The 14,484-nt window shown below is 48.8% G+C and overlaps 1 protein-coding gene across 1 annotated transcript; it reads left to right on the plus strand.

Annotated features, from left to right (window-relative positions):
* Window positions 1-3,353: 3,353 nt before the first annotated feature.
* Window positions 3,354-8,945, plus strand: CALHM3 (calcium homeostasis modulator 3). Its single transcript, XM_045024609.1, has 3 exons — window positions 3,354-3,640; window positions 6,841-7,096; window positions 8,460-8,945. The coding sequence occupies exons 1-3, from the start codon at window positions 3,354-3,356 to the stop codon at window positions 8,943-8,945; spliced, it is 1,029 nt and encodes a 342-aa protein (XP_044880544.1).
* The last annotated feature ends 5,539 nt before the right edge of the window (window positions 8,946-14,484 follow it).

Below are 14,484 nucleotides of genomic sequence, written 5' to 3' on the forward strand. Positions count from 1 at the left end.
GACTGCAATTAACAAGCAATTTCCTTTCAGCAGCAAAGGAAAATATAAATATTATGGTTGTGTGCATATGTCTTTGATTAAAGTGTGTATGTTGATGCAAATAGGGAATAGCACTCAGTGTCCTGGCGGGAAGGGGATAGCATTGCAATCTTTGGTGTCACCAAACTGCACACTTACTTGTCTACACATAGGGGGGCAATCTCACCCTTTTTAAAAACAGATTAGCCCAGTAAAGGAGCTCCCTACACACTTCCTGGAACAGGCGACGCATGCCTGCTGACTCAGCATTGAAATTGGCTGATCTTATAGGGTGAGAAGAAATTGTTGGTACCTCTGTTGAATGCAGCTTGATTGGCTTTGGTTACTTTGCTAGCTAGGCAGAGCTTTGCTTTCCCAGTTTGCAAAACAGGCTAATGTTCTAATGTGGTGTTTGGAACGCCTGCAGAAGCATGAGCTGTAACTAAGAAGGGTGAACACTCAGCTGTCTGGAATGAAAGTCAGGAAGGGAAAATGTAGGCTGAATAGCAAGAAGAAAAACCTACTTGCTACCAAGACCTCCTGGGCTGTAAAACAGCCCAAGGGAACAGATGGAATCGTCATCACTAGAAATATTTAAAATGAGATGGACAAAACAGTAGAAAATGTACAATAATCATGCATTGGCCCCAGGGAGAGTTTAATTGACTAAGACTGCTAGTGGTTTTACATTTCTAAGGGCTGGGATTCTGGTATTGTATCACACAATGAATTTTTCAAATTAAGGACAACCTTTCACTCCCTGATTCACGCTGTCCAGCTGTTGCTAGAAGTGTTAGGATTTTCAATACACAGAGAACATCCAGATACTTTCAGTATAAATGATGTGTTTTAGGTTAAAGGAAAGACAGCAAAACAAGAAAGAACAGAAGTACAGGCTCCAGGCGAGAGCAGTATGCGTGTTCCCTCTGTACCATGCTGCATCTACTCTCCTACACAAAATGGCAACAGCCACTGCAGACACCATAGAAATGTAAAAGATGCAATACAGAGAAAATAAGGCTATAACAGCTGTAGCTAGCTACACCACATTTGGCTCTGCAACTGTGCCCTAACAAGTCTGGATTCGTTGCGCATGAAGCATTCCCATTGACATTAATGGAAGCTTAAGGCTGGTTTCAAGAGCAGAAAATAGCTTGAAAACCCACACTGCAGCCTGAACATCCACAGTATTACTTCAAGAGCAGCATTGCGTAAAGCATCCAATACAGAGAGATACAGGCTTAATATTAACAAAACAAAACATAGTAAAAGGGTACTGGGTTATTTCAGAATTAAAGGGGATGGACGCCCAATTGCTGTTCAGTTCCTTATTTCTAATTGAAGATGAGGGCCTGGAAATAATTAAATACAGTGTTAAAATAGAAATCAGACCTTCCAGAATACTGTTTACTTTCCAGAGACCAGGGGCAGGTTGTATTAAAATTCCAAGCATCAACATTTGTAGCTTTGAGCGTTGCCGGCCCAGCACAATGAAGTCATGTTGCACTAGACTAGTGCATGTGATCATAACTCTCTCGGGTATGCTACTTTCTTGCAGGGGAAGAAAGTCTCCTTCATTCCAAGAGGTTGAGGCCTGTCTCTTGGGTCTCCAAGGTTCCTAGGTTTGATTCCTGATAAAGACCATGTGTGGGCTGTATATATATGGCCATGGTTTGTTATCTGAACATTTGCATGGTAAACTTATGTGCACATATTGCAATAGTATTAGTCAATAGTTTTACCATAGCATCAAGGAGTCCTAGTCATGGAGTGGGACCCCATTGTGCTAGGTGCTGTACAAACACAGAACAAAAAGACAGTCCCTGCCCCAAAGAGCTTACACTCAGAGTAGAAGACAAGAGACAACAGGTGGATACAGACAGACAGACAGGGGAGTACAAGGAACAGTGTTGCTCAGCATGTATCAGAGCGCCAGTAGCAATACGATATGGTGCTGCAGACAGAGCAATGAAAACTATGGGGCCCCTCATTGTTGCCCACATGCCATGCCATGCAATCAAACCACTGGTTGATATTACAGGCCTGGGATCCAGGGCCGGTGCAAGGAAGTTTCGTGCCCTTGGCGAAACTTCCACCTTGTGCCCCCACCAGCCCTGCGGCAGCTCCGCCCTGAGGCGCCCCCCCCCCCGTGGCAGCTCCCCCCCCACCCTGAGGCGTCCCACCCTCGCGGCAGCTCCCCCCCCTTTGCCCTGAGGCGCCCCCCCCACCCAAACCCCTGGGCTGCCAGCAGCATGCTGACCCAGGGGAACCCCTGGGCTGCCTCTTGGCGGCTCAGAGTCCCTCTCCCTCCCAGTGCAGCGGCCGCTGACACGCTTTAAAAAAAAATCAGGGGCGGCGCTTTTTGGCACCTTAGGCAACCACCCAGTTGGCCTAAATGGTAGCACTGACCCTGCTGGGATCAAAGTTCCATCCAAGGATCTGAAAACAGCGAATCCACACAACATCCCTGTCCGGAAGGTTAATACCATTATGCTTAGCTATGGGGAGTCTGAGGCAGAGATTAAGTGACTTGCCCAAGATCACCTAGCAAGTCCCATGTGCAGCACTGGGAATTGAACCTGTCTCCTACCCCCCTGCTCTCTAGGTCACAGCTTAAGAGCTAATGCACAGAAGCCACCCATGCTAATGCAGAGAAACAGGGAGGAGGCATGTAGACAAATAAGCTCATTTGAATAGCTAGCTTGATCACCAGCGATGACGCATTTGAAAACACATCATCGATAAGGGAGAGAATAGCTCCTAGGCATCTGAAGACAACTCTTTCTACAGGGGAGAGCTAGTGTTCCATGACCTGGGAATGTGTATCTTATCCTACATCCAGGCTGCTGCTGTGTGGCATGTATTAAAGTGCTGTGGATGAAAGAGGGGGAGAAAAATAACACACAGAGGCTGTATCCATCTACTTAGAAAGTAGAACCACCAGCCACTGCATCCTGCCATGAAAGGGAAGTATCTGGCTAAAGGCTGAATTGGAAAGATTGTGTCCGGGAGCCGTCACACAGGATTCTACCCTGGAAGGGAAAGAGGCACAAGAGAGGCAGCTGCATTGATCTGGTCCCATTTAGATGGACATGGGAATCCTAAACAGGTGCTTTTGTGTGTCACCGTAAGCAGCGTTGCGTTCCTGTTTCTATCTCTTTGCCCATCCAAATGCACTAAGCTGCCTTTCTAACCCTAACTGAAATAAGACAGATTAGAACGCACGTAGCCAGAAAACTCAAGAAAAGGGCCGCAGAGCCGTGCCCATCTGCCCCCAGCAAGCACCTCATCAATCTGAAGTCAACCAGGGCTTTCTCCCCAGACAATACAGCACCATGGATCGGTTCCGGATGATCTTCCAATACTTCCAGTCCAATTCTGAGTCGGTGATGAATGGGATCTGTGGGCTGCTAGCCCTGGCTAGCGTGAAGATGTATACGTCCTTTGACTTTAACTGCCCCTGCCTGCCCAAGTACAACATGGCTTACGGTTTGGGGATCATGTGTCTGCCCCCAATGGCCCTCTTCCTCTGTGGTCTCATTCTCAACAGACAGTCTCTGGTGATGCTGGAGGAGTGGAAAAGACCGACTGGGGGCAGAAAGAAGGATCTGGCCATCATCAGGTGAGGGATTCACCATTGTAAGTCGTTTTGCCCCCTTTGCCTCTCCTCCAGCCCTCTCGTTTGTTACATCTTTATCTCCCCGATACTTAGCTTTGTTCTAAACAGAACTCCATAGCAGTTCCCTCTTAAACACCTTGAATGCCGGCTGCTCATTAGTGAGCTCGGCACTGATGATTTACAACAGATTGTGAGAGTCCGGGAGCACAGCGATTCTATGAGTACCTTCAAGGTAACCACAATATAAATAAAGGCAGAGAATAATTCTGAGTCCCAGAAAAAGATAACAATACTAATATCTAGCTCTTATACAGCACTTTTCAACAACAGAGCTCAAAGTGCTTCACAATCTTTAACGTATTTATAGCACAAGCAGGAGTGGTCTGAAGCTAAGGAAGGCAAAATTCAGGCTACACAATAGAGAAGTTCTCTGCTGGCTGCCCCTAGCACCCCCCGCCTTTACTTCCCTAGCTTAAAGGGAAAAAATGACACACAGGGTCAGATTCTGACCTCAGTTACTCCATATGCACACCGCCATAACTCTGCTGACTGCAATGGAATTACTCCTGATTTACACCGGTGTAAGAGAGAGGAGAATCAGGCTCAGGAAGCTTAATACAATTAGTGAAGCGTGCACAAGGGATAAATGATTAAACGATGTCCAATGGCATTAAACACTCAATTGCAGCTCAAAGTTGGTAACTCCGTGGATATATAATACAGACACAGAACAGCAGGTTTTGGCACAACTGGGGTTTGAGTATGATTTTTCTTCCCCTCACCGCAATAGAAAATGGCAATGTTACATTCCTGAAGCCTTTACGGGGGGTTTACTACCAGGGGAAGTTTCCCCACCTTCTGTACCTCAGAGAGTCTCACAAACTATTGTCTTGCACCAGAAGCACTTTTCCTCATCCAGTTTCCAGCAAGTCCAGTTTTAGATGCTATCCAAAAATGAGGCTAACGTGTCTAAGCCCAGACTGTGGTACCTTGACTCAAACTGAGTAGTACCTTACTCCATGAAATCAACGGGACAACTCATGGAGCACAGCGCTGCCCAGTGTGAGCAAAAGTGGCAAACCCTAGCTCCCACCTCAGCCCCAGAAATACGCACGGTGTTTTAAAGAGATATAGAAGAAATTAACATGGAAGAGCTTATACCATAAGGCAGAGGTGGGCAGACTACAGCCCGTGGGCCACATCTGGCCCGCGGGACCGTCCTGCCCGGCCCTTGAGCTCCCGGCCAGGGAGGCTAGCCCCCGGCCCCTCCCCAGCAGCGCTCTGGGTGGCGTGGCTGTGAGCTCCTGCTGGGCAGCGTGGCGGAGTGGCTGGCTCCAGCCGGGCGGCTGCCAGTCCTGCTGCTCTGAGCAGCATGGTAACGGGCGTGGAGCAGGGGACGGTTGGATGGGGTGGAAGTTCTGGTGGGAGGTCAGGGGACAGGGAACATGGGGGGGTTGGATAGGCGTGGGAGTCCCGGGGGGCCTGTCAGGGGGCAGGGGTGTGGATAGGGGTCGGGGCAATCAGGAGAAAGGGAGCAGGGGAGTTGGATAGGGGGTTGAGTCCCAGGGGGCGGTTAGCGGCAGAGGATCCCGGGAGGGGGCAGTTAGGGGACAAGGAGCAGGGGGGTTGGATAGGTTGGGTGTTCTGAGGGAGGCAGACAGGAGTGGGAAGTGGGAGGGGCCAGATAGGGGGCGGGGGCCAGGTTGTCTACGGAGGCACAGCCTTCCCTACCCGGCCCTCCATACAGTTTCGGAACCCTGATGTGGCCCTCAGACCAAAAAGTTTGCCCACCCCTGCCATAAGGGCTCAAGACTGCAAATACTCCCTACCAGGCATAGTACTTCCCCCTGTGAGCAATGTTCCCACTGTGGGACTAACCACAGCAGTGAGCATTTGCAGGATCAAGCAAAGACAACAGACAAGCAAAGACAATATTTTCTGTAGTCTTTACAGAAAGTAAAGACAACAGGAAATGGATGTGGGGGGTGGTCTTGGGGGAAGTTACTGCAAGACAATTGTATGGTCATTTCAATTAATTGTGCATGGTTTTTTATTGTTTTGTTAAAAAAAACGTTTAGGGGGTGTTTATAAACTAAAGCAAGAATGACTGTAGCAATTTTTTTGCGGGGGGGTTGACATGATGGAGGCAAGGAAGAGGTGAAAGAGCAGAGGTGATATTTTGGGGAGGCTCCAGGCACCAGCACACCAAGCACGTGCCTGAGGCGGCAAGCCACAGAGGGCGCTCTGCTGGTTGCCGCGACGGCAGCAGGCAGGTTGCCTTCGGCGGCATGCCTGCGGAGGGTCCGCTGGTCCCGCGGCTTTGGTGGACCTCTCGCAGGCGTGCCGCTGAATCCACAGGACAGAGGACCGCCCGCAGGCAAGCCACTGAAGGCAGCCTGCCTGCCATGCTTGGGGCGGCAAAATACCTAGAGCCGCCCCAGATGAGGGGGAGAGAAAGAGGGAAGAGAGGAGGGAAAGGAAGGGAGTTGACAGAGAATCATGCACAGAATACGCAAGAGTATCCTTAATCAGGCACAATCCTTGTTTGTTTCTTGATGAAACCTTAAATAACAGATCCTTGCAGCACCCATGCATAATTTTAATATTTTGGTCAGTATGCAAAGAGCATTTAGGCAATGGAATAGATTCCCAAAGAACAGGGCCGGCTCTACAGTTTTCGCCGCCCCAAGCAGCGCACCGAATTGTTGCCGCGGGCAGCGGGGGCAGTCCCTGTGCCCTTAGGGCGGCAGGCACGTTTCCCCGGTGGTGGCAATTCGGCGGCAGCTTCTATGTTTAGTTGAAGCCTCCACGGACAGCTAAACATAGAAGCTGCTGCCGAATTGCCACCGCCACGGAAACGCGCCTGCCGCCCTAAGGGCACACGGACTGCCCCCGCCGTCCACGGCGGCAATTCGGTGCGCTGCTTGGGGGCAAACCAACAGGGACTGCCGCCCCTTGCAGGTTGCCGCCCCAAGCACGCCAGCCCTGCCAAAGAAAGGGTCAAGACAACATCACTGCAGAGATTCAAGGACAGAGAAGACATTAGCTGGAAAAATGCTGGCAAAAGCCAAGCTGGGCTAAATGGTATTCCTTGGCCAATACTATTGCTACCTGTGCCAATGCAGTTCTGTGGATAAGTAGAAGGCTTCATCTCCAGGGACATCAGGCTGACACCAGTTCATATTTCCCTCTCCTGCACACAGGTACATGTGCTCCTCCATCATGCAGCGAGCCATGATTGCTCCCGTCATCTGGATCATCGTCACCCTCCTCGATGGGAAATGCTTCGTCTGTGCTTTCAGCGGCTCCGTCGACCCTGAAAAGTTTGTGGGGTTTGCCAACATCACCCCTACCCAGACGCAGCTCTTGCTCTCCAAAGTGCCCTGCAAAGATGACGAGCTCATGAAGAACAACCCTGCCCGGAAGGCGATCTCCAGGTACCTGAAATGCTGGTCACAAGTAAGTCAGAGGGTTTTCTGGGAGCCTTTCAAAGGATCTGTAGAACAGGTCAAAGAACCACGAGCCTGCTCCTACTCCTCTGGAGTCAGGGAGAGTTTTGGCATTGACTAAAGTGGGAGCCAGACTGAGCTCCATTTCTCTGACATCCAGAAATACCTTCCTCATGATAATTTCCACAGGAGTCCCCCCATGTTGGGTAGTAGAAAAAAGCATTGGCACCTGGATTCTGGGGGGCATTGGTGATTTAGAAATGTGAATAAAAATGGGGATGCTCATACCAAAAATAGTGATACGCTCTTCTTCTAAAGCCCTTTTCAGAATCAAGGAGGTTACAACTCTTTTACAAACTTTAAATCTCACAACTTCCTTATGAGGAAAGAGACCCAGAGAGGTGAAGTGACTTAGCCAAGGTCCATACAGTGAGTTTATGGCAGAGCTAAGAACAGACCCTACGCAGCCCCAGGCCTCTGCGGAACGGGAGCAGGGGGGGCTGGCCCCAAGCCTCCACGGGGGGGGGCAGGCCTCCACGGAGGAGTGGGGCTGGCTTGGGGGGCAGGGATAAACCACCCCCCAGCACTCACCAGTGGCGCAGCTGGGGTGGGGTCACTGCACTTCCCGCCGCCGGTAAGTGCAGGCGCGGCCCTGCTGCAGTCCTCAAGGGAGTGGGGGTGGAAAAGGCAGGGCGGGGCGGAACAGGGGCCCTGGGAAGAACCAGAGCAGGGGCTGGAGCAGCACCCAGCTGTGCAGGGCACCAGGTGCCCCAAATTTCCTGGTGCCCTATGCAGCTGCGTACTTTGCACATGGGTAAGGACGGCCCCGCTGGCCACCCTGTAAAAGGCAGGCACAGCATCAGGTCTGCAGGGACTAACCTTGACAAAGGTCTGTCAGACCTGGCCTATGCCCACTCCCACCCCTTTCCAGCCCTCGCCTGGTTAGGAACTCCAGTTGTGCTCAACTGTAGATTAGCGATGGGTGGATAAAATGCCCTATGCCCATTAGGCCATTCACGGGGCTCTAGATGGGCTCAGTATAAACTCTTTGAGGTGTAGTTGGCTGGATTTTGTGGCTAGAATTGGGTTGCCAGTTTTGGCTGGACATATTCCTGGCGATTTCATCACATGACATAATCTTGAATTAAAGATTAATCTTTAATTCCTGGAGACACCAGGACAATCCTGGAGGGTTGGCAACCCCAGGCTAGAACCTGAACCAGAACCCAGACATCTTCCCACTTCCCCATTCCTGCTTAAAATCTCGGTTTGAGCTAAGGGTTATACAGGCAAACAGCAAGTATATTACACTAATGTCAGTGTCACCCCCGGTGCCTTTCATCCTGCCTCATTGCTTCTTTCCTTATCGCCAGGCCCTTGGCTGGAGTGTTCTGCTGATCCTTATCGTGGTAGCCTTCCTTGCGCGGTCGCTCAGACCCTGCTTTAATCAGGCTGCCTTCCTGCAGACGCGCTACTGGAGCAACTACATCGACATCGAGCAAAAGATCTTCGACGAAACCTGCTGCGAGCACGCCCGGGACTTCGCCCACAAGTGCATCCTCCACTTCTTCGAAAGCATGCAGCAGGAAATCAAACTGCGGCGTTTCAATGTGCCCAGGGAGGAGGCCAACGGGGGAGAAGGGGAAGATGATCACCTGCGGGGAATCACAGACCAGGAACAGATGAACGAGCTCCTGAAATCATGGTACTACAGCAAGCCCCCCCTGGATGTGAGCCAGGCAACCCAGCGGCAGCAGTCTGCGGGCAGGGAGAGACTGTCCGTGCCCTGGGCAGATACCTTGAGTAACAGGGGGAATGCACCACAAAAGGCCAAAACCTCCAGACAAACCGATGTTTAAAAGGGCCCCTGTCACACTGAGAAGGCACCAAAATCCATCTACCTTAAAAACGAAGTCAGTCCCACGTAGCAACAGTGGAGGATGAGGTGACTGATAGACTAGACAGACATGCATACACAAGTGTGCAAACTGGCCCAAGCTTGAAACCTTGCAGCCCAAAAGGCAAATGTTTCAGTACGTTATGAGCAAGAGAAGACAAGGTTAAAATGGAAACACTTTTGTAGCCTTATGGCAATGGCCTGTGTAGTCCATGATTCCTCATGGAACCCACCCCTCGCTATAAAGCTGTACTCTACAAAGCTTTTATAACCCATGCACACTCAGCGTGGTGCTCTGCCCCGTCTCATGGTGGCTGGACCACATAAAGAGGTTGAGCCTGCTACCCCGCTGGCTATTAGAGATGAATCTTTCAGCTCAGGCAGTATAGGCTCTTCCTTTAAGATCCAGAGGTGCCAGGGTTGAACCCCTCTGCTGATTCACCCAGAGTCACTGTTTTACACTTTCGTTGTAATAAAAAATTTCTAAAACCTGATGGTTGTGAGAAAAAAAGCTTCCAGATAAAAGTTTAATCAGTGTAGTAACATCTGCCTGAATCTGCAGACAGCCTCAAACAATAGCTTTGAGAGGTGTGAGTTGTTCCCGCATATGTCACTGGAGAGTGTTAACTTTTAAAACCTAATTAGGAAAGTTAACAGTGCTGACACAAAATTATTTCACTGCTCAGTTTTTAACAGACAATTAACACGGTTACCCAAAAGCCCCTAATGTCCTCCCATATTCCGAAAGCGCTAACTGCCCCAAAGCCAGCTATTAACGTTTAAGTTAGTCGCAAGATGTTGGCAGGGTCTGATTTCTCCCTGACCGGCCTGTTTCCCCCTGGAGTCCCTGTTCGAGGTCACTCTCCAGTTTCATGCTTTAAGGCAGTGGTCCCCAACGTGGTGCCCACGGGCGCCATGGCGCCCGCCGGGGCATTTATGTGCGCCCGCCTAGTGCCCAGCAGGGGAGAGAAGCCGTGGCCCCGCGCCTGCCGAGAACAGAGAATTCCGGGGCTGCAGGCTGTGGGTGCTGGTGTTCTCGGTCCCTGGCAGGCGCGGGGCCATGGCTTAAGCCGGAGAGAAGCCGGGGCCCCGCACCTGCCGCGGACAGAGAACTCCGGGGCTGCAGGCTTCATTCTATGTCAAAGTAAGAATAAATATATTTGGACCAGCAGTTCAACAATGTTTTACTTTTTTAAAATAAATAAGATGAAAACTGTTTATGATATTTATTTTGTAAAAACTCCTTTTTTATCTACCTGTAAGAAAAATTAAGAGCAAATTCACATGGTAAGGTGAAAGAGTAATTGCCGAATAATTTAATTAATACCTTTTGCATGTAAAATTACCCTTTTAATCTTATGGATTCATATATTATGTAATATTAAATATGATGTTTTTTGTATTATTTAATGTACAAATACAAAATAAGCTTTGAAAAATTGTTGGTGACTGCCACACTCTTCTGAAAACATGAATGTGCTACTGGCCACAAAAAGGTTGGGGACCACTGCTTTAAGGGATGCAGACAGTGGTGCTGGGGTCATCACAAGAGAATCTCTGTAGCTCCGCTGGCTGTGTGGAGCTGGAATGAGGACACCTGAGAATCTCACACAGGAGATTCCTTCATAAACCCTGCCCCTTTGCCAACATACAGAACTCACCCTTTGCCAGAGTAGCTAATGGTACATCATAACCCAAGTGCTTACAAACACTTGTTGAAGTGCCTAGAGCCACGTACCAGCAAGTCTGCATAGAAATCGCAAAGGAATACAATCAATTAAACTCACATATTGCCAAACCGCCAAATCTATGGCCTGATCCCACTGAATTCAGCCAAAACGGCCTTTGACTTCAGTGCATACAAAAGACTGCTCAAGAGAGTAAGGGGGGCAGAATCAAGTCTGACAATTATGCATCTGCCCCTTCTGTAGCGCAGTGTGTTTCTAGCGTCTCTTTGTAATTTCTCTGGTTGTTTGTAATAAAAATAATGTGCCTCTAATTTTGGTCTTTTCTTCTTTCACAAATCCCGCTTTCCTATAGCCCCAGCCTCCCCGATCTTAGAATCCCATCTCAATGCCCCACTAGGGCCGCCCAGAGTGGGGGCAAGTGGAGCAATTTGCCCCAGGTCCTGCAGGGGCCCCACGAGCCCTGGCCTAGCGGTGGAGGGCCCTTCAGTGCTGCCGAAGACACAGAGCAACTGAAGGGCCCCCCGCCACCGAAATGCCGCCGAAGACCTGGACCGCCGCCGGGTAAGTACAAATCCCACAGCTCCCCGACTTTGTCCCAGGCCCCCTGAATCCTCTGGGCGGCCCTGTGCCCCACTCCTTCCGAGCTGGCCCAAGTGTTTTGCTTTACTTCCTTGTTTGTGCAGCAACATCATTGCCAATACCAGGGAATTTCTGGGGAAGCATGCACGTTAATTACCTGCTGCTTCACAGCAGAAGGGAGGGAGTAGAAAGGGCCCAGGGTAGAGTTTTATTTTGGGGCCTACAATCACTCAGCACTATACTACGTGGAAGGGAAGGATGCATTCCTCAGTTTCCTACTCACCAAGCAGGGGATATAGAGCAGTGGTCCCCAACCTTTTCCTCTGGCGGGCACCAGAGGAAGGACCACTGCAGCGGTGGAGCACCCACCGAAATGCCGCTGAAATTCGGCGGTGACGCCTCTCGATGACATCACTTGTTGGCGACAAGGTTGTCATGGGGGGAGGGATAGCTCAGTGGTTTGAGCATTGGCCTGCTAAACCCAGGGTTGTGAGTTCAATCCTTGAGGAGGCCACTTACAGATCTAGGGCAAAAATTGGTCCTGCTAGTGAAGGCAGGGGGCTGGACTCGATGACCTTTCAAGGTCCCTTCCAGTTCTAGGAGATTGGTATATCTCCAATTTTTTTTTTTTTTTTTTAGATTGGTATATCGAGAGGCGTCCCCACCGAAATGCCGCTGAAATTCGGCGGCATTTCGGCAGGTGCTCTCCTGGGGGCCAGGACGCAGGCGCATTAAGATGCTCCCGCAGGCGCCGCATTGGGGACTCCTGATATAGAGGGAAGAACAGCAAACTCGTGCCTGCAGTGTATATGATCACAATACAGCCTGTGCCATGTTACACTGTAGTAAATGAGATATGTCCTATATCTGACCAGCCAGACTCTCTTCAGATGATCATACCTGCCATGGCAGAAGAGCTGAAGATAACAATGGTCCCAAACAGAACAAAATACAAGACCTACTTTGGACCTCATCTCCCTGTAGCACACTCCCTTCAAGTTCTGCCTGCTCTCAGAGGAGAACAAGGAGGAAAGAAAGGAAAAGAAGAGAGAAAGAGATTAAGAACCCACTGACCTTACTAGCCCCTGGATGGGAGAAGAGACGCAAGAAATGGCTCCATCGGACCCTGCAGTCTTCAGAGGTAGAATTCCCCCTGGAAATGGCTGAGGTATCACATCCTAAGTGATTAATCTCAGGGAAACTCTTTATGGAACATCTTTGAATAGGCTCTTATAGCTTTGGCAAATCTGCATTACACCACAGGGAACATCAGAGCATGTGGCATCACAACATTCCCCTCCTCCTCCCCACCCCCAGTATGGTCTTCTTCTTATTTTAATAACAAAACCAGCTGAATTGCTGACCATTCACTGAACCAACCACCCCTGACAGCAAAGCTGGCTGGAGAATATCACCGAGGCCTCACTATTAATATCTGCATATGTCGGTGTAGTGGAGTCAGCAGTCCCTTCCATAACTGTATGATCCAGGCCAGAATTTAGGGAGATCCCGAGTGGTAACACAAGGCAACACTAGCAGCAGTCAGTCAATCTGGAAGCTAGAGAGAACCATAGGGTTTATCCGTCCAGCAGCCCCATTAAAGAATCCCCTTTCTATTCATCGCCTGCCAAGTCCTGCCTCTTCTCTACCATTTGGGACACTGCAATAAAGGTGCCCATCCCTGTAGCTTTCCCCACCTTTAAAAAGGGGGTAGTAATTATGTAGCTCACAGGTGTCTTGGGAGAAGTAATTCAGTAATCCCTGTAGACACAAGCCCCTCAGACCAAGGTCCTGTGGAAAGACAGAATACCATGATCATTGAAAAACTTCCATTTCCCCAGTCCCTGACCTTTTGAAATACACATTTCAACACTTCTGTTTGTTTGTTCTCTCACATCAACCTTTTAAAGGCCAAATATTCTTGGAATATATTTTTTAAACAATACAATTATTTATAAACAGGGCTGCCTCTACTAATCCGCTCCCCTGGCTCCCAGCTGGGCTCAGGATCAGTTAATAATAAACTAGTCCTCACTTGGGACAGAGATTTCCCATCTTAATGAGACATCTCTCTGGGCCCCTTTTGTAAATAACTGATGTATACATGTTCATTTCAACACAGAGGGGTGTATTGAACAGACCAAATTTCCCTCATGTTGCGTTGGGGTTAGGGGGAGTTTCTAATTTTCTTTTAATAGAGAGAAAGAGCAAGACATCAGAGACTGAGCATCTGACGTGTCATGTTCACGACTCTCTAGTCAAATTGGTTACTGTATTTCCCTAAGTGGGCTCAGACCAGTAGATTGGCTCTGTTTACCAGGCTACTTTGCATGCTGATTTTCATGGTCTCCTGTTTTAAACTATTCTAGAATGACAGAAAGATATACATGCAAAGGGGAGGAAAGGATTTTATGGTGGTTTATAGAAAGGGCAGAGTCAATCACTGATTTTTCAGCTCAGTGACCAACCTGAAAAATCTGGAAAAAATAATCATTTTGGGTCAACCTGAAAAAAAAGTTATTCATTTTGTTTCATTTTCAGGTGTCTTTTACCCCTTTTAAAAATAAATTGAGCTGAATTTCAAAACAAAAATGGTCTGAAACAAAACATTACATTTTGAAACTGTCAAAACAAAATGTTTAGACATTTTGAGGGGGGAAATATCCATTTTTTGGGGGCTGAAAATACAGTACTCACTGAATTCAACCTGAGTTTGCAAATAGTTTTGGTTAACTTGAAACTGTATTTTTTGGTGAATTGTCTGAAAAATTTTGCCCAGCTCTATTTATGTACAAGACTGGGAGTCGGGAGACCTGGATTGTCATCTCCCCTCTATGTGACTCAGCTTCTTCACCTGTAAAAGGGGGACTGGAGTTAAAGTCTCACTGCCACCCAAGTGTGTTGTGATGCTTAATTCATTGATGTGAGCAAAGTGCTCTGGGATCCTCAGATGACAAAAGCTGGAAAAATGCAAGGTTGTTACAAAGGGAATTTCCTCCAGTTCTTGACCCTTGGGCTTCTGTTCATATTGGAACCATTTGAAGGTTTTCACATCCACCCTTTCTAGATCCCGTATTGTCACGTTAACGATCAGGACACTTTGAGAAGTGGACTTGACACAGCTTTAATAAACAGATAGTCTAGTATATTGTGTAATAATAATGATACTTAGCAGGTGCTAAAGGGATCTTCCTTCATTCATTGCTGATGGCCACTGGCTCTCTTTCAAGCACC

This window comes from Mauremys mutica, chromosome 7 (assembly GCF_020497125.1).
Source record: "Mauremys mutica isolate MM-2020 ecotype Southern chromosome 7, ASM2049712v1, whole genome shotgun sequence".
NCBI classification, from domain to species: Eukaryota; Metazoa; Chordata; order Testudines; family Geoemydidae; genus Mauremys; species Mauremys mutica.

Bases quoted from the DNA above. Each gene is read 5' to 3' on its own strand.
- CALHM3 (XM_045024609.1), top strand. From the start codon at position 3,354: ATGGATCGGTTCCGGATGATCTTCCAATACTTCCAGTCCAATTCTGAG. The intron at 3,641-6,840 runs GTGAGGGATTCA...TCCTGCACACAG, and splicing joins AAGGATCTGGCCATCATCAG to GTACATGTGCTCCTCCATCA. The intron at 7,097-8,459 runs GTAAGTCAGAGG...CCTTATCGCCAG, and splicing joins ACCTGAAATGCTGGTCACAA to GCCCTTGGCTGGAGTGTTCT.